Below are 19,665 nucleotides of genomic sequence, written 5' to 3' on the forward strand. Positions count from 1 at the left end.
AACTCACCTAGTTAAACCAATCAACACATAGTTAACTCACCCAGTCAAACCCAGTTAAGTTTAAATGCAACTAAGTGTATGTAAAGGATTACAGTGGATCATGGCCGTCCACCTAGGTGGGCCCTGCCTTGGGTAGCCCTTAGTTCAAACGTCACTCTAAAAGGACAATCTTACCATCCTAGTCGTCCATTTCTCTTACTTTAGGCCATTGTATATCAATCATTCACTGTTTTGGCCTTTTACATTCAAATGGATGGCCAACCAATCGAATGTGTAGGACATTGTTTTGAGTGTATTTTTAACCATGGTCCATCTATGGTGGGCTCCACATGAATGATGCAAGCTGTCTCTATCATAATATGATAGGGAACACTCTCTACTATATCATTTTGAAGTCCATAACATAAAATAAATAGGGAATGATCACATTGGTTCAAAAGCATGATAATTACCCAGCTGTGAGGGGCCCACCGTGATGTGTGAGTGTCATCCAACCCGTCCATTAGATGTATCCCTCATTTCTAGCATCATGGCCCAAAACCCAACCTGATACATTTTTAGGATGGACCACACCAAAGGTAACAATAGGGAATGTTTGGTAGACGATGCCTACCATAGAAATTTTCAGATAGAATTTGTCGTCCGCCGTGTTGTATATAGACCATCCATCCCAGTCATCAGATGCTTCCCTAAAGGATTAAGAGGTTTACCGAAATTAAAGAAATCCAAAGTTTAGGTGGGCCACAAAGATTATATGGAATATTTTACATTTCTCCGCACGGTGTGTCCCACCTAAGCTTTTGATAGAGATTATTAATGAGATATACGGTTCCCATGATGAGTCTCACCAGATGCACGGTTTGGATTCTACTTAAACATCACGAATGGGCCCCGCACGTCATGCTTCTAACATACGCCGCTGGTCTTCTTGTCCTTTACGACTTTCCTCCAGAAGGTCGTAATCTCCCTCTGCGTCTCTAACGCCGTCTTCTTAACGCCCTGCGCAGTCCCATCCTCGCACGTGCCAGTTAACGTCAGTTTAGACGGCATGTGATCAAGCTCGTGCAAGACCTTCTGGATATCGATCACGAGCCGCTCCGCAAGCGTGCGGCTGAAGTCCTCTCGCACGACGACACGTAGCACCGTCACGTGCTGGGCGTCAGGTGGCATCGTGTAGGCCGGCACGATCCAACCGAAACGGCGCAGATACTCCGATATCTCGAACTCGTCGTGTCGGGTGTTGTCCTTGAGAGAGAAAGCGACTAACGGAACGCCGTTATCTTTGGAGACGATGTTAAAACGGCCCGTCTTCTCCAAGCCTTCTTTCAGCACCATTGCCTGCTCCTGGCAGTTCTCCATGATGTTTCGGTACCCCTGCCACGTGTCAATCGATATGAGGGTGCAGTCAGTATCTTTGTTTTGGTAGACCGCGGAACATTTAACTATTTAAACCACCGGTACCGTTTTCAGGCTCGGTGACTCGGATGACTTGTCCGGTTACGAGCCGAGTCGGGGGTGAGTCTGTCCGAGTTTTCTATTTTTACAAATAGAAGCCATTATTCGGTAATCTAGACCATTGGTTTGTTGATGAGCCGACGTGTGTTGTTTCACTTGAATGTGTATTTTTTCTTTCAACCATCTATGGGCCACCGATTTGGAAATTATTTAAAGGGTGTCCCATCGACAGCAGCCTCTAATATATCAACGGTTTGGATTGCCCAACCATGGTCCCCACTTGCCAAAATTAAGACTCTGTGGGCCAGTTCTTGTTATTTATAGGGAGATGGAACTCAGCTGATGAGGTGGACAATGGGCCAGATCCTACCCTAAATATCGCCCAAGGACTGGGCCAAGCTTGAAATCTTGGGCTAGTGTTGCTGGGCGGCAACAGTCGAATAATGAATAGCCCAATCCGGCCGTTAATCTGGTCCAATCATCAATTGGGTCACCCATCATACAAAAAGAATGAAGGGCTTAAAATAAATTAGTGGATCTGATCATGTGTCATTGATCCAATCCATTCATTTGGTGGGACTACATCACAGGCCAATTAGTTAGTGGGCTGGGCCTACAAATCAATCCACAAACAAACACCGGCCTTTATGGGCCAGAAAAATATGGGCCTGGGCTGGCCCAGACCACTTTCAAGTTCTTTGAAATGCTTACCTCAAAACCTAACCGGATCAGTTGATAGTACTGGGCAATAACCTGACTTGACCCTGCATATGGAAAAACCCTAAAATCAGCACCATGCAATGTATGGAAGCTTTTGCTAATTTTATAAGAGGGGCCCCACTAAAATGCACCACAGGCTGCATGGTTATGATTAACGATTCGTTCAACTCAGATATGATTCGTCCGAGTCAACTCAGACCTGGTCGAGTCCAATCCAGTTCAAGACCATGAGTCCATTTTGAAAATATAGGCGAGTCAGACCCTTAAAATCTTACTAAGTTGAGTTGACTTGCAGAGTTTTAGAACTATGCTTATGACGTTGCAATTCGGACTGAGTCACTGAGTCATGGTGTGTGATTGAGCGTATGTGTGCACGTTAGCACGACACGTACCCTTAGAGAAGTTGAGAGTGAAGGTTGGTTGATCAGCTCCAAGGTAGTTGATGTGGAAGATGAGTTCCTCAGGTAAGTCTTCCTTGCTCCTCCATATGACCCATCCGATCCCGGCATAGACCAGCCCGTACTTGTGTCCGCTTACGTTGATGCTCTTCACCAATGGCAGGCGAAAATCCCATTCCAGATCGGGGTACAGGAAAGGCGCGATGAATCCACCGCTCGCTGCGTCGACGTGGATCGGAGTGTCCCATCTAGAACAAAGAAAAACAGACATACATTGCTCAAGTTTCCAACTTGTGACATGCATGGAGACTCGTCCGAGTTGACTCGGGCTCAGTTGAGTTTGATCTAGTTCGATTCCATGACCATGAATCAGTAATGAAAATAGGTCGATTCAGACGATGCACGTCTCAACTCCGGAGTGAATGAGTCACCCCAAACAGCCAGTGACCTCATCTGTTATAGTCCACTTAGCAAATAACTTCCAATGCTTCAAATGCATGCACATCTGGCCCGACCAATGAGTTTTCCCCACCATGATGATCATTTTATGCAAAATTCAGCTACACCCACTTATTAAGTGGACCACATTTATTGTACTATTTATCAATGGCTATAAAAATATTTCCTATAGTGTAGCCCACCAGATAAGTAGATGCAACTGATTTTTGCAGTAGACGATTCTGATGTTGAGTCTACCCTATTGAAAGGGTTGGATGTTTCATGCAGATGATAAATAAAAAATTATCTGCCAGGTGGACCATAACCTATAGTCTAATCAGTTTTATCAGACGCTCCTAGTTGTGGGGTGGGACACAGTCATGGTGTTTGTATGCTATCTTCCCCTTCCACCATGGTACCCCTTATGAAAATGGGATGCCTGAAAATTCCAATTCATCTGACCATTAGATGGGACCATATGAATGTGGAGGTTTTTGGATGGATGTTCCTTGTTTTGTGCGGTGTACCTCACCTATTAATTGGATCAACCAGATTTTTGGGGCATCCCATTTTAAAAAATGAACTGCTTTGATAGAAGAGGTTTTTTTTTTTTTTTTTGTTAGCTTGTTAGTACAACCCCACTGTTAGCTCACACTTTACTGTTAGCCACCCCTACTAGGACCGTTGTCAAGATCTCAGTGTTGAAACAAGGTACCTTTTTATAGATGAGTTAGATATTTTTATACTGTTAGCCACCCCCCACTAGGGATCGATACCAAGACCTCAGTGTTGAAACGAGGTACCTTTCTATAGAAGAGTTAGATATTATACAAATACCATGGTGGGCCCATATTAAGACATGCAACTAGTTTTGTTTGAGCATTTCTTATACACAAGCTTCAAAGTTGTCTCACTATGAAAATGGGTTGCCCTAAAAATTAAGTCGATCCAATGGTAAAAATGAAATGCTTCATGTGAATGTGGAGGGTGGTGGTTTATGGTGCCCCGCCAGAGTATTAATATATATACTAGTTTTGAGCTGTATGGGAGTTTTACATTTCCTGTATATATTTTGTTAATTTCATCTTAATAAAACACACTTTTTCTAACTTCTGATCGCAGTGACATACATGACATTAGCAAAATAACGTACCCCGTTTCCTTGTTCTTCTCCACCAAGAGATTGTTCAACAGCTTCACATCTTCGAATTCCCCATTGAGCGTTGAACCCAAGATTGCGGCGACACAAATGGTGTTCTCATCGACCATGTCCACCGCTTTCGCAGGGTCCATTACATAGTAACCCTCACTCAGCTTCACTTCCTTCAACTCCACCTCGAAATACCTAGCAAATTTCTCCCAGCAAACCTACACCGATCAAATCAACAAAAGCGCGCAAATTATGGCCCATTAATCAGGTGGTCCACATTTATATGATGAATGTGGACCAGCTAACATATTTTTCTAAGTGTTCATCCTCTTTGTGCACAAATGACCAACCTCAACAGATTGGCCTAGTTGTTGGGCCACATCCCATACATTGTGGGCATGAACTGAATCATATGGTTGGATTTCTATACACTTTGATATGAATGTTACCTGGACGTTGGCACCGGTAACAATGTTGGGCTTGTCGTGGGGCTTGCCCTCGGCCTTTCTCTTGTTCTGCCATCTTCTCTTGAATGCCAATCCGGCCAACATGATAGCTTCCGATGATCCGACTGTCCCCACTCCGACCGCGGTCTCTGATTCCCCAAGTGGGGCATTGAAGAGATGCGCAATGATGTTCACGCACCGATTCTACAAGAAAAATGCAACGCTAAGCATGTTTTCATATACATAGAAATTTTTCCGAGCATGCTTTTCATTATATGAGCGAGGGTAAAATAGAACTCGACTAGCCCAACCTATTTGAGTGGATCGGGTTGGGTCTTAAAAATCCTCAACCCAATCTTAAGTTGGGTTAGGCTTGGATTGAGGCTTCCAATTGCCTAATCCAAATCAAATTCGATTTATGACTAACTTGCATAAGAAATGTAAAATCATAGTTTGCATGAAAAATAAGTTTATAATTAAAATAATTTATACTGTTGTGGATTTTATTCTATATACAGTTCATGATCTAAAATACCTACACATGAAACTAAATTGTCAGTACTTGAAAAATAAGATGCATTATCAGAACAACTGGGCCCACATATTAAGTGGACCAATGTTCTTGATTGTATGAGTGGTGATTAATTATAAAATTTATTTCGCTAGTATGAATTGAAGTATAATAAGAATTACTTTGCTAGTATTATTTAATAGTTAAATGTTTGATTTTATGTATTAGTTATCTGATCCAAATTTACTATAGTTGAGTATTCAATATTTCTTATTGGGCTTAAAATGAATTTTGATCAGGATTCGAACTTAGACCTTCAACATATCTAATGAGTCCCAACCCGTGTAAGTTGTACCCTTATTATGAACTCGAGCCGGGCTGAGGTTTGTCCAAGCTAAGCCTATTGTGAGCCCTTCACCTCATGCGAAGAATGTATTAACATTGGAGTTATTTTCTAACTATTTATTTTTATTTGGATATTTGCAAAGATAAAGTCTCCAGTCCAACTGATTGGATTCTAAGTTAGAGTCCAACCAATGAATGATAACTTCTAACTTTTCATGTGCATTTAACATCTAATCAATCTAGTAGGTTGGCCCCACATGAGGATACCATATGCAAAAATTAGCCACACATTCATTAAATGAGATTACCACCCTTCTATTTTGTTATTTATCAATGGTTAGATATTGTTTTCTATGGAGTGGCCCATTAGATGACTACAAATTGATTTTACACGAAGTGATCCTCGTGGTGGGCCCAACCTATTCGGAGGATTGGATGTCGTGTTTACTTGATAGGTTGGAAGTTATATGTTGGGTAGATCATAATATTTGGTTTGTTGGATTCAAACCTTTGTAAATTGTAAAAATCTTTTAAAATTACAAGTAAGAAAATTTCTATGGAGATTTTCAAATTTTAAGGTTTTTCTCCAGATATTATATGAAAAATCTCACTAAAAATAAATTTTTTTATTGTAAATTAATAAATAAATTTAAAATCTAAATATATATTTACAACACAAATTCCTTGAGAATTTTACTGTATTTTAGTAAATATTACAAGAATATCACAATAATTCATAATATGTTGATATTTTGAAAAGATCATGATAATATTGTCGAGTGTTTTTATTAGGAGATTTTGAAAATCTTAAAGATATTTGTCACACTACTTTCGATTTATCTTGTCTGTTCATTTGTTTCAGTGCACATTTTAAGGGCTATCATACAAACATCACACCTTTGACAAATATGAACCATTTGATCAATAGTATGTATATGGACGGATAAAATTGAAGTCCAATTAACAATTTGGTCCATCTATTTGTTAGGGCCCGTCATGGATGGGTTATAGTTCCAAAGAATCACTTTTGTTATGCAATTCTAACCATCCCATCAATGGCTTCAAAAATGGATGGCTGTAGAAAATAAGGCCAAATCAAAGATGGATCAGATCATGTGATCAATATGATTTTTGTATGGTACCCCATGAAATGTGTTCTGACCTTAACGTAGGGTCTAGATTGATCAAATGGACCATCCAAGTGAACCGATGCAACTGAGAGCACTATAACTTGTATTGCTAACAGAGCACTGGAGCATTTCTTTGTGGCCCACTGTGATGTATGTGTCTTATCCATCATATTCAGCTGTTTTTTGAACTCATTTTAGAGCATTTATTAAAAGCTCAAGTGGACCACACCATACAGAACCATTGGAATTGAATACCTATCATTGAAAACTTATCGGCTCATGTATTTTTTGAAGAAAGCCGTCGGCATTGGCATTGAACGAACAAGTGCAAGTGCCAGCGAGCCTCACTCAATTCCTCATCGGATTCAGAATTGCGGGAGGGTATAACTACATTTAACTCATAATAACAGCTTTAGAACAAGAGAGTATTAGCGTTCAATACTCCTCTGTTTACTAAAGACATCTACCAAGAAATTATCTCTTTTATTATTATTATTATTATTATTCTATTCCTAACCCCCCTCAGTGGCTGGGGGGCTATGTTCTCAATCGGCGATGAAGAACTCACCCAAGAAACTTCCCTTCAGTGAATGCAAAAGCACACTTCGTTAGATTTATGCAAAAGGTATTTGAATATTACAGCCTGCACTGATGCAGACTGGGATGGATCACTTGGCATAATCATCTATATCTATGTGACTTTATGAAGAGGTTAGATGATAAATAAATATCATTGTGCGCCTTAAAAAGGTTGTAGCAGAGGACATCATCATCCCCACAGCCTTCTATGCTGTGGTCCACCTAAGCTTTGCATATGCTTCAATTTTGAGGCTGGCCCCTAACATGAGCTAAAAAATGGCCGATATAAATAAGACACGTACATCAAAGTTTGCACCTCACGCCCTACAGAGTTTACTTGCACGCAATCGGCTCTCACAAAAGAGAGCCCATTTACATACCATGCATGTGTCAAAATGGCACATGTGTGCAATTTAATCCATTCCCAACCATGTAAATGCTCTTAGTCATCCCACACCGTTGGCTTATTTGAACCTTATCAGACGTGGATCCGGGTCTTCAAGAAAAACACAAGTTAGCAAAAGGTGGACGCCTAATTAGCTACTGACAGTATGAGTGGCCAAATGGGCTATTGAACCACCATAATGTATGTGTTACATCCACACCATCCATTGAGATCATTTTAAGGCATAGCTAAACAACAAAACAAATCCAAAGCTCAAGTGGACCCCACCACATTTTTTAAAAAAAAGTTGGGACTGAATGCCTACCATTAAAAACTCATTTAGGGCGGCGGAAGTTTTCGATCAAGGTGATATTCGTGTTTTCCTTTCATCCATGTCTGGATCTCATATAAGCATTATGGTCGGGCCCAGGAAGGTTTTAATGGTACACACACACCCCACACACTCATGTTGCAATGGGATTTCACCACCTATGGATACTTGAACCCTTGACCGAGTGTTGAAACGCCTGAGAGTCTACCACCGAAGCAAGAGTAAGGATCCGACCTAACATGACCTTAAAGCCCTAAATCATTAGACAACCACTACCTAACCTTTCCTCCTTTGGAAATAGGGTCACTCAAAATCCACAAGACACCCACTACCTAATCTTTCATCTTTTAAAGTAGGGTCACTCAAAATTAGAGCTGGGCAGAAAACGCGACCAATCCAACGGATCCGACCCGATTCGAACCGAAGGTCAGGATCGGGTCAGATTGAGTTGGCCCAGTCAGATCCGACCGTTAATTGGATCGAGTTCGAATCAATGGTCAATCCGGACCGATCAAATCCGAAATCCGATCCGATCCGATTCGATCTGCACAATGTTTATTCAATACTATTTCTTGTAATGTTGTCCACTTGAGATTGGTATATACCTTTTTTTTTTTAATACCATAAAATGATCTAGAAAAATAGATGGACGGCATGGATGAAATAAATACATCATGTTGGGTCCATAGAGCACCGACTTACCATCCATTGACTGGTGGCATGGGGAGTAGCCAATCCGTCTTCTCGGTTCTCATCCGCGGCTCAAGGTGCCTCAAGCACTGCGCTCCCTGACGACAAAAGCGGATTTCAAACCAAAGCCTTTCACGTGAAGCTCCTGCGTGGGATGCTAGGTGGGTCCCACCATGATGTTTGTGATAAATCCACACCGTCCATCCGTTTTGGGAGCTCATTTTAGGAATGCGGCCAAAAACGAAGTATATTCAAAACTCAAGTGACCATTACAAGAGGAAACAGTGTAGATTCAATGACCACCTTTCTCGATTTTCCCTCTCGTCCGGCCCACTTGACCTTTGAATCCACCTATTTTTTAGTATCATGTCATAAAATGAGCTCTCGCAACTGATGGATGGTGTGAATTTTTTACAAATATCATTGTGGGCCCACATAGCATCCCAATGCATGGCTGGAAAGAATCCTTGTCCCAAGAAAAAATTTTGGACACGGATTGCCAGGTGTACCACGCACCAGCCCAGCTGGTTTGGCATGTTGTCGTCAGCAAGTTCTGTGGGTCCCATCATGAGGTATGTGTTATATCTAAACCGTCCATCCACTCAGCGGGCTCATCTTAAGGCTTGAGCTAAAAAATAAGATAGATCTAAAGATCAAGTGGACCACACTGCAAAAAGCAATGGGGATTAAACGTCTACCATTGAAACTCTTTTAGGGTCAAGAAGATTCGATCCGAACCATACATAACCCGATTTGACTTGATTTCCTTAACCAAGTCGGACATGGTTCGGATCAGGCCAGCAGTGCAACGGATTGGATCGAGTCAGAGGACCCAGACTCGATCTCAGATCGGATCGAGTTCGGGTCAGGCATTGAAAACTTCGGACCGAGTCAAGTTGGGCCCAATCCGGTCTGACTAGACTCAACTCGATGCCAACCTCTGGGGGCCATAGCTGGAATGATAAGACGCTCTCTCTTTCTTATTTCGTAAAAAGATTTGGATTTTGACCCTCACTTGGAATGAACTAGCCAACAAGCGGTTGTTAGAGACTGAGCCCGGTCCAGTACATTTTTGCAATGGATTAGGTGAGGTCGCCGCATGGTGTGATTTGATTGAAACTCCTGATTCTGTAGAGATGGCCGACCAAGGGACGAGGATTTCTTGTGAAGGGCTTTAGTAGGAAGTTCCTACGCTCGGATGCTTATGTGCGGGTCACTGTGATGTTTATGAGAAATCCATACCGTCCATCTATTTTTAGAGATCATTTTAGAATATGAAACTAAAAGTTAGATGGATGGAAAACTCAAGTGGGCTGCACGAGAGGAAACAGCGGAGATTCAGTGACCACCGTTTGAAACATTTGTCTGGCCACGAAGTTTCATATCAAGTTAAGTTTCTAGTGTTTTCAATTCATCCTAGTGGGAATGAACTTATAAACGGTTTGGATGGCATATAAACATCAAGGTAGATTCAGGAAGGTTTCAACGGTAGGAAACTCTTCCCTCGTGCCTTGAGTTTTGGATCCACATGATTATAGACCCAATCCAGAATCCGATCGAATCCAATCTAGATCCGATCAGTCCGGATTGACCATTGACCCGAACTCGATCCGATCCGATCCTGACCTTCGGTTCGGATTGGATCGGTCCGATTTCTGCCTAGCTATACACCTGATTTTTGTATTAAATCTTTAAATTATCTGGAAAAACGGATGGACAGTGTGGATCTCTCACAAACATCTCGGTGGGCCCCACCTCGCATCCGAGCGTAGGAGCTTCCTGGGAAAGGCTTTCTCAGGAAATCCACATAGTTGAAGTGTCAAAGTTGTGTGGTCCTAGTATTATATCCACACCGTCCATCCATTTTTTTAGAGATCATTTTACGGAATAACCCCAAAAACTAGGCAGATCCGAAGGTAACGTGGACCACACTACGTAAAGAAGTGGGGATAATGACTCCCAGGGTAGAAACCTTTGTAGGGTCCACTATGATGTTTATTTGCCATCCAACCTGTTCATAAGGTCACACGGACCTGGATGAATGGAAATCACAAATATCATCTTGATCCAAAACTTCTGCAACTCAAGATGGTTACAACGGTAGGCGTTCAATCCCCCCGTGTGGTCCAATTGAGCTTTGAATCTGCTTTTGTTTTTAATAATAATCTAAAATGATCTTGTAAAATGGATGGACGGTGGGGATAAACCACATATCATAGTAGGGCTCACAAAACTCTACCACGTCGACACGCCGTGCAATCTACCTGAGACGGATTGGCTACTCCCCTGCCACTAGGCCGGTGGCTGGTGGTCGGTGCTCATTAGGCCCCACCATGATGTATGTGTTTCATCCATTCCGTTCATCCATTTTTACAGATCATTTTAGGGCTTTATACCGAAAATGAGAGGGATATAATCTCAGGTGGACCACACTACAGGAAAACCATAGTGATTGGATATCCACCATTAGAATCCTCCTACGGCCTACTTTCATTTGACATCCAATCTGTTGATTAGGCCATACAGACCTAAATGAAGGGAAAAAACAAAGATCAGCTTGATCCAAAACTTTCATAGGCTCCAAAAAGTTTTAAATGGTCCAGGGTCATTCAACACTGTTTCCTGTAACGTGGTCCAGTTGAGATTTTTATATACCTAATTTTTGTTCTCATAGCCTAAAATGATCTATAAAAATAGATGGACGGAATGGATGAAACCGTCAAATATATTCTCACCAATCCGATATTAATTCATAATACATCTAAATAAAAATATATAAGTTAGACAATTTAATTTGACTTATTTGTATACCACCCGTACAATTTCTAAGATCATGTGTATCGTCCATCAAACTCTTTTAGAGTATCAAAACTTTTCTAACATTATTGATTGACACGACTTGCAAGGGTACACTTCCCCCTTCAAACCAAACCTCTCGGCCCACCATCATGTTTGTGTTATATTCACCCTCTCCAGCCGTTTCCATACCTCATTTGGGGCATGATATCAACATAAAAGAGACCCAAAACTCGAGTGGGCTATTTGAATGAGGACTCAACAAGCACCTTTGAAATCTTAATGGGGTCACAGGAGATTTAGATCAGGGTTGTATTCCCCCCTGTGGCATGTAAATATGATGGTTGGTCTCAAGAAGGTTTCAATGATATGTGCTGTCATCCTCATATATATATATATATATATCACTCTTTAATTTGTGTTTGGAATAAAGATTTAAAATCAACTAATGAAATAGATGTATAGAGTTGATATTTTATGATGGCTTATGTAGTTTTAAAGTTTTAGGTTACACTTATAGGCAAGTCTCGTCCATTATTTAATGGGGAATCATAACATCTGTCCTAATGTATGAAATGCAACTTGGATGTATGCAGGTCCATCATAACATCTCGTCCATTATTTAAAGTTTTGTATAGAATTATGATCATTTTTTTGCCTGCAGTGTGGCCCACTTGAGATTTTGGATCTCCTCAATTTTTTGCCCAAGTAAATTAGGTACTATGCCAGCGAACGCAGAACATGCTAGGGTTCGGAGGGCCCACCGTAATGTATGGGTTTATCAACACTATTAATCTATTTTGTCATATCATTTTAAGATGTAAACTAAAAATATAAAAAAGTTTTAGATCAAATTAATATTTATGTTTTGCTTTATCCCAGCCTATCCGGCTGTATGAACAGGTTGGATGGCAAATAAACATCATAATGAGACCCAGGAAAGTTTCAATAGTAGGTGATATTATTACTGTTATTTCTTCTTTGGTTTTTATCTTAAAAAGATATGAAAAAATGATGGATGGTATTGATAAAAACATAAATGATGGTGGGGCCCTCAAGAGCCCCAGCCTGCTCCAAGTTAGGGATTTTTTTTTTTTTTTGTGCTCATGTCTTGCCATGTGCTGGCGAAATGGATGGATAGGTAGATTTCTCACTAACATCACGATGGCACCATGTATCTTCCTTCCACATGAACCATACGTTGGCCAGAGCACAGCTAATCATCATGCAGTATGTGTTTGTAGAATCCAACCTGTCCCCACCACCATAAAAGCCCACTTGATCATTATAGAAGACTAATTTTTTTTGACCATCCACACATTGATGATGAAATGCCAAAAAGAAAAAGACGAACGCAACCATTTGGTGGTTCCCACCATAGAGAATGATGGACAACCGTCCATAAAGTCCAAATTTAGGTGGTGGCCCACATTATGGCTTTTGACCTGTCCAAGCGATGAGTAGGTTACATTTTGAATGGGGCCAACTGCAAAAAAAAGATGGATGGACGGCATGAATTTTTTTTTTTTTTCAAAGGATGGTTGATAGCATGGATTAAAAAAAATGTATGAATGGGATAGATAAAACGCATCCATCATAGTAGGGCCCACGGAGCACCAACAGCCAACATGATGAGTCTCTCTTTCTTTGGATACCTTGAATGTCCACGTGATGATGGGGCCAACTGGGGGATCGTACACCGTCCGCGTCCTCATGACGCGGATTGCGTACTACACCCGCCCGTCCCTAGCTCGGAATGGGCAGTTATTGGGCTGACCCACCTTGATGTATCTGTACATCCAAACCGTCTATCCCTTTTCTCAGATTATTTTAAGGCATTAACACAAAAATGAGGCAGATCCAATGATCAAGTGGACCACACAAAATGATAAGCTTGGTTGCGTTAAAATGCACAAAGCATTAAATGTGAGTTACATTAAATGCAAGAGTCATCCTTGGAATGGTCCATTTAAAATAATCTGGAAAAAGAATAAACGGTTTGGATGTACCAATACATCACCGTAGGCCCGCCCACAGAACTGCCCATTCCGAGCTAGGGACGGACGTGGGTTGTACGCAATCCGCATCCCAAGATAAGTCACGGGGCTCGACTCTTCTGGAAGCGGATGGGCTGATGTACCTCACAGCAGCTGTTGCTGTAGGTACGTGTCGTGCGGGGACGGGCACTGAGGCTCCTCGAGCACCGAGTTGTACGAACGGTTGAAAAGAAATCAAAGTTATACGGCATAGTGATTTATTTATTATATCTACACTGTCTATCTATTTTTAGAGATCATTTTAGAGTATCATACAAAAAATAATCATATCCAAAGATCATTGGACAACACCAAAAATAGGAGATAGTGATTTTCACCGTTAAACAAATCGTAGAGGCCTACCATAACGTTTATTTTCCATTCAATCTGTTCTTAAGGTCACAAGGACCTGAATGAAGAGGAAAATAAATTTGATATTGATCCAAAACTTCTATTACCCCAGAAAGAGTTTCAATGGTAGAAGTTCAATCCCCCACTGCTTTTTGCAGTGTGGTCCACTTGATAGTTAGATCTGTCTTATTTTTCGTCTCAAGCCTTAAGACTAGCTCGCCAAATGGATGGACGGTTTGGATATAACACATACCTCATGATCAGACCCACATAACTTGCTGACGTCAATACTGTGGTGCACCAGCCATTCCGCTTCGGACTCTTCAGTGTTAGTTTTGTACGAATTAAAAAGTGGTGGCGAGTATATTCAACAGACAACGCGTTGCCGTTTTATGGCCGTCCAAGTTCTCCAAATTTCTGACCAACTATGAATAGATGAGTTAGCATTAGTTGATCAGTATTCTTTATCTGCAATGGGAACTACAATTTGAACGGTCGGGATGAAGTCAAATTAGTTGAAAGGGAGTCATCGCCATTTTTTAAATGGCACAAAACTAACATTAGAGTAAGCGCCCGTAGTTATCCCATTCGGACTTACGGTACTTACTATATATTTGAGCTGTGAGGGGACCATTTCTGATTTCATGTATGATCTGAACCGTGCATCTAGTGTACCTTCATATATGAACCGTACATACGAAGTATAATACGTATGTAAAACTAAATTGGGAACAAAAAATGGATAAATGAACTAAATCATATATATTCACTTTCTGTCGCCCATATGAATCCTGAAATGGCCGTATTTTACGATGGGTCACCTAATCCTGGTAGGATGCACCTGATGAATCAGTTGGATGACATGCATACAACACGATGGACCCCACATTTTATCTGAAAGTGCCCACGGCGTCCCCCCTATCCAGTGTACCCTATTTTGTTCGTTTTGGTGTGGCCCACCTGACTTATGGATCACATTAAGTTTTTGTCTCCATGCCTTACACATACGGTTCATCTAATGGACGGGTTGGATGGAATTCCCACATCACAGTGGGCCCTACAAAGCTCGAAAATATGGCAGTCAACACATGTTGAATGCGTGTGATAATTTCCCACCGAAGGCTATGCCCGGACCATAGCTCTTAGACCAGAAGCGACTTGCAAATGATCCCAACCGTTTATATGATGAACGGGGGATTCCGGAAATAAAACTTTCAGATTGGATTTTTTTTGTAGTACATTGATTGAAAGTCAGAATCTCTCAATCTTAAAGATTTTGGAGGTGGACGTCATCATCTGTATATCTTGCCAGTAAACGGTCTGGATCACTCAACATGATCCCAGATCCAACGGCTATAGTCCCCAATATCCTATCAAAATACATCGAGATTCGTTGTGGCAAACATCCCTACTCAATGCCTTTAAAATAAAATATTGGTATTTGATTAAATTAAGAAATAATATTTAACGATAATTTAATAGTTGGTATCTGCCCCCACCAACTACGTGGTTGGCCCCACCACACTCACCTTTCCATTATTAGACAGTGGTGATGAGCTCATAGAATGATAATATAAACTATACGCAGTACAACGCATCCAATCATGCTTCTTAAGAAATATATAATATAATAAAAAAGATTAAAAAAATATTAAGCTTTCAGGATAAGGATTATTTGACCCTACAATCTTAGCCGTTCAATTGGAGAACTTTGGTTTGATGTGAACCGTTTGACTTTTTTACCACCCGTTTTGTCATCCTCTAAAGTCCTTCAATCAAAGATTTGGATTATCCAACTAGTCTGATCTTTTGCCTAGAGTTCATCTATAATATAGTTCAACAGATTAACGGTTCAGATCTCGAATATCTATGAGATGCGTAGGTGGATGCCGTGCTGAATGTAGTGGGAATTTGAGACTGCAATGTTACATCAGAGTCATCAGGACATCTGAGCCACCGAAAAGGTTGGCCCCACATTCAAGATCATTGACCACAAAAACGAGGTCCATCCATTCATAAGGTAGATCACACGTATGCACTGAGTCAATCTGTTGGAGGTGCATCGCTTTCTACGGTTTTCCTACACAATGCCCCACTTGATGAACGGATTGGATTGATTTTTTAGGCCAGTGTCCCATGGGGTAAGGCCATCCTTTTAGACGGCTCAGATATCTTATACACGTGCCATATTGGACGTATGCAACTCAATGGACCGTACCTATTGCCATCCATTCATTGGATGTGAACATTTCTCAGATATATATAAAGGTCAGACTCATCTGGCAGGTCAGCAGATTGGATCTCATCCGACTGGGCTCGTGGAGTGGGGCCTACCCACATCTTATAGGTGGGGCCCATGTACATGGTCAGCGAGCGGATTAGGTGAAACCTGAGACCCCTGACTGTGGGGCCCACTCTGATGTCTGTGACTACATCCACTCCGTCCATATGTATTGAAAGCTCATTTTAGGGCATGATCCAAAAAATGAAGCAGTTCCAAATCCCAGATGGGCAATAGTATAGGAAACAGTGGTGATTGACCATTAAAAACTTCTTGTGGGCCACAAAATCTTTGGATCAAGATGATATTTGTGTGGTCTCTTCATCTGGGTGTTTGGATGGTAAATAAACATCCCCATGAAATCCATGAACTTTTTAATGGTGGGGATTCATTCAAGACTGTTTCCTATGGTGTGGTCCACCTAAACTTTTAGTTATTTTCATTTTTGGGATCTTACACTAAAATGAGCTTCTAAAATGGTTGGACGGTGTGGATTTAAGATATATACATCATTATGATCCCCACAGTCAGGGGTCCTACCCTCCTCGGTGGATCTGGGTCTCACCAAGTCTGCTCCCACGAGCTTACCGTGGAAATTTTTTTCTTCTATGAAGTTGTCATGGATTGAAGACTCGACGACTCGGGTCGACTCATTGAGTACTGAGTCGAGTTGGTACTCGGCCGAGTCAGGCGTATTTTCAATGTTGACTCCTGACTCAACCGTGACTGAGTCGACTCGTACGAGTCGCATATGACTCTAGCGAGTCAGCAATCCATGATCTAGATGGAATGAGATAGGAGGAAATAGCAGCATGCCTGGAGCTCGGTGGTGACTGGATATTCGTCCATGTCCACATAGTTCTTGTTAATCGCGGCCATGATCAGCTTATCGCACTCAGGTTCCATCCACGTAGTCACAAAAGAGGCCAAATTCAACCGTGGATTACCATCCAACATCAGCTCATCGTTGATGATCTGATACGCTGCCTCCTTCGGTATTGAGTTCTCCCCCATCTTGAATCTGTGAACGGAATCGATAACGATTTTAAAGGTAGTTTAAGGTATGATCACTACTAATAAGTTGTTCTTAGCAATGGAGATGTGGTTTGCTAGTGCAACGTGTCACAGTTTTGTAACATCCAAGCCGCTCATCATCTGGGCCCACCTGTTTCACTTAGAAATGAATGGGTAAAATAAATTTGGAAATTTTGTTACAAAAATTGTGGCCCATTTGGTTTGTGCACCGGTGTGATGCTTTGATCATGGAATCTATTATGTGGGACGCAACTGTTGAACGGCTTGGATCTCACACAAGTGTGCCAGTTTGACACGAATGGTAGATATTGACTAGGGAGATGTACCTGGGAAGTGAGTCTCGGACGTATCGTGATGCAAAGGTGGAGTGGATGGAGACATCTGACTCGGACGCGGTCTTTGAGAGAACCATGGTTAGAATAGAGAGAGAGAGAGAGAGAGAGAGAGAGATGGGAAGGGAGAGATAGGGCCCTGTTTATATAGTGGGAGCTGACCATCCAACTAGAATTAGGTATCATTTAATTGGCGCCGCTTCGGTGGATCCCTGGATCCACCAAGGTCGGTGGATCTCTGACTGTGGGGCCCACTTTGATGTATTTTACTTAAATCCATGCCGTCCATCCGGTTTGACAGCTCATTCTAGGAAATCATTCAAAAAACGAAATAGATTGAAATCTTAGGTGGACCATATCATAGGAAACAGTGGTGATTGAATATCCACCATTAAAATTTTCTTGGGGCTACTGGATTGTTTATTTTCCATCCAACCTGTTGATAAGGTCACCGAGACCAAGATGAAGGGACGACAAAAATAACAGGTTGATCCAAATCTTTTGTGGCCTACGAGAAGGTCTTTTTATAGTCAATTACTATTGTGTTCCTATGGTGTGGTCCACCTGAGATTTGGGTCTGTTTTATTTTTTGGAACATAAGCTAGTATGAGCTGTAAAACTGAATGGACGGTGTGGATTCAAGGAAAATACATAACTGTGGCCCCACCGTTAGGGATCCGCTGAAGCCACGCCCCATTTTATTGGGCCATTCACATTTGGTACGTCATCACCATTTTGCGGACGCCGATTGCCGAGAGCCTTTCGCAGGAACTTCCTGCTACAGCTAGGTGGGCCCACCGTGATGTTTGTGCAGAATCCAACCGTCCATCCATTTTTCAAGACCATGTTATACATGGGCTTAAAAATTATGCAAAGCCAAAACTCAAGTGGGCCGTAAGATAGGATTGAACGTCCACCGTTGAAACATTCATGAACCACTCAAGTGGGATATTTTTTGTGTTTTCAGTTCATCCCAGTAAGAATGACCTTATAAACGGTATAGATGGCATATAAGCATCACGGTGGACCCTAAGGAGGTTTCAACGGTAGACATTTACCTATCTGCTTTTTCTGTCTAGCTATCAACTTGAGTTCTGGATTCGTATCATGTTAAAGCCCACGTCCTAACATGATATGGAAAAACAGATTGGCGAGGTAGATTTCCCACAAACGTAATGGTGAGCCCCACCTAACCTCCCATCGCATGGCAGTGACTACCCCATTTTGCATCTTCCCACGGATTGGGTACTGATCTCAGGCGGACCATATTACAGGAAACCGTGGTAATCGAATATTGAAAACTTTTAGAGGGCCACGAAAGTTCTGCGCGAAGCTAGCGTTTGTGTTGTCTCTATGTTTGTTTTTGGTTTTTTTTTTTTTTTTCAAAATTTTAAGGATAAATTTCATTTATAGACAAGCATATGATGTACATTGTACTCATTCAGGATGGCAACCACAAAAAAAACCCAGACCTCTCATATCTTATCCTCTAAATGTCAACAGAAGCTAAAAGCCAAAAACTCGGGATGCAGCAAGAAGATCCCCCAGCCAACCCTAGAAAAGATCACAAAAAAACTGCCACGGACCGAGGAGCAAAACTTTATACACAAAAGGATCGAAGGGCCCCCAACCCAGTCCAGTCAAGGACGAACAGATTTGTGTTGTCTCTTCGTCTCTGTCTTTATGACCTTATCTATAGGTAACATGGCAAATAAACATTTTGGTGGACCCATGAAGTTTTTAACGGTGAGGATTCAATTACTATTGTTTACTGTGGTATGGTTTACCTAAGATTTTGAGCTGCTTCATTTTTGGGATCATGAGCTGTAAAAATGAATTCAAATGTGGATGCAAATTTGCCAAAGTATACCTTACACAGACAATATGTAAAGGATAACAACGAGTGTTGATTGTGACCGGAGACCCTCCCTCCGAAACCTAATTCAGATGGGCCAACTAAATGTAGAAGCCAAACCAAAGTTAGAGTTTTTGTTACTTACAGTTGCAATGGGTGTATTTATAGGATTTTTAGGTAGCTTATAGACCTACGTATCTTTAGTGGGATCCACTGGATTCACTTGAGGGTCCTTATTTGAATAGAAATCTATATCCAAAAGTATCGTCGAGCCCACCTTAATCAGTATTATTTTCGGATAGAATCGTGTTATATCTTTCCTTTATTGATTAAAGGTGGGATTCTTTTTGAGTTTTTCGTCCCGCCTTTAGTCGAGGTCAATCTAGACAGTTTGGGAGATA

The 19,665-nt window shown here is 41.4% G+C and overlaps 1 protein-coding gene across 1 annotated transcript; it reads right to left on the minus strand.

Moving 5' to 3' along the window:
* Window positions 1-350: 350 nt before the first annotated feature.
* On the minus strand, window positions 351-17,559 carry LOC131251631 (glutamate decarboxylase 1-like). The gene is made up of 7 exons (XM_058252470.1): window positions 17,404-17,559; window positions 16,859-17,063; window positions 4,611-4,811; window positions 4,165-4,379; window positions 2,568-2,821; window positions 2,167-2,219; window positions 351-1,374 (listed from the first exon to the last, which is right to left on the minus strand). Exons 1-7 carry the CDS (start codon window positions 17,487-17,489, stop codon window positions 907-909), a joined length of 1,482 nt encoding a protein of 493 aa, XP_058108453.1. The 5' UTR covers window positions 17,490-17,559; the 3' UTR covers window positions 351-906.
* Window positions 17,560-19,665: the final 2,106 nt, after the last annotated feature.

The sequence above is a fragment of the Magnolia sinica genome, chromosome 7 (genome assembly GCF_029962835.1).
Source record: "Magnolia sinica isolate HGM2019 chromosome 7, MsV1, whole genome shotgun sequence".
Classification (NCBI taxonomy): domain Eukaryota; kingdom Viridiplantae; phylum Streptophyta; class Magnoliopsida; order Magnoliales; family Magnoliaceae; genus Magnolia; species Magnolia sinica.

What these genes read in the sequence shown, in the direction of transcription:
- LOC131251631 (XM_058252470.1), bottom strand. Translation starts at nt 17,489, where the DNA reads ATGGTTCTCTCAAAGACCGCGTCCGAGTCAGATGTCTCCATCCACTCC. An exon ending in GTCCGAGACTCACTTCCCAG is followed by an intron (nt 17,064 to 17,403) that starts GTACATCTCCCT and finishes TTCCGTTCACAG; the next exon opens with ATTCAAGATGGGGGAGAACT. An exon ending in TTACCGGTGCCAACGTCCAG is followed by an intron (nt 4,380 to 4,610) that starts GTAACATTCATA and finishes TGATCGGTGTAG; the next exon opens with GTTTGCTGGGAGAAATTTGC.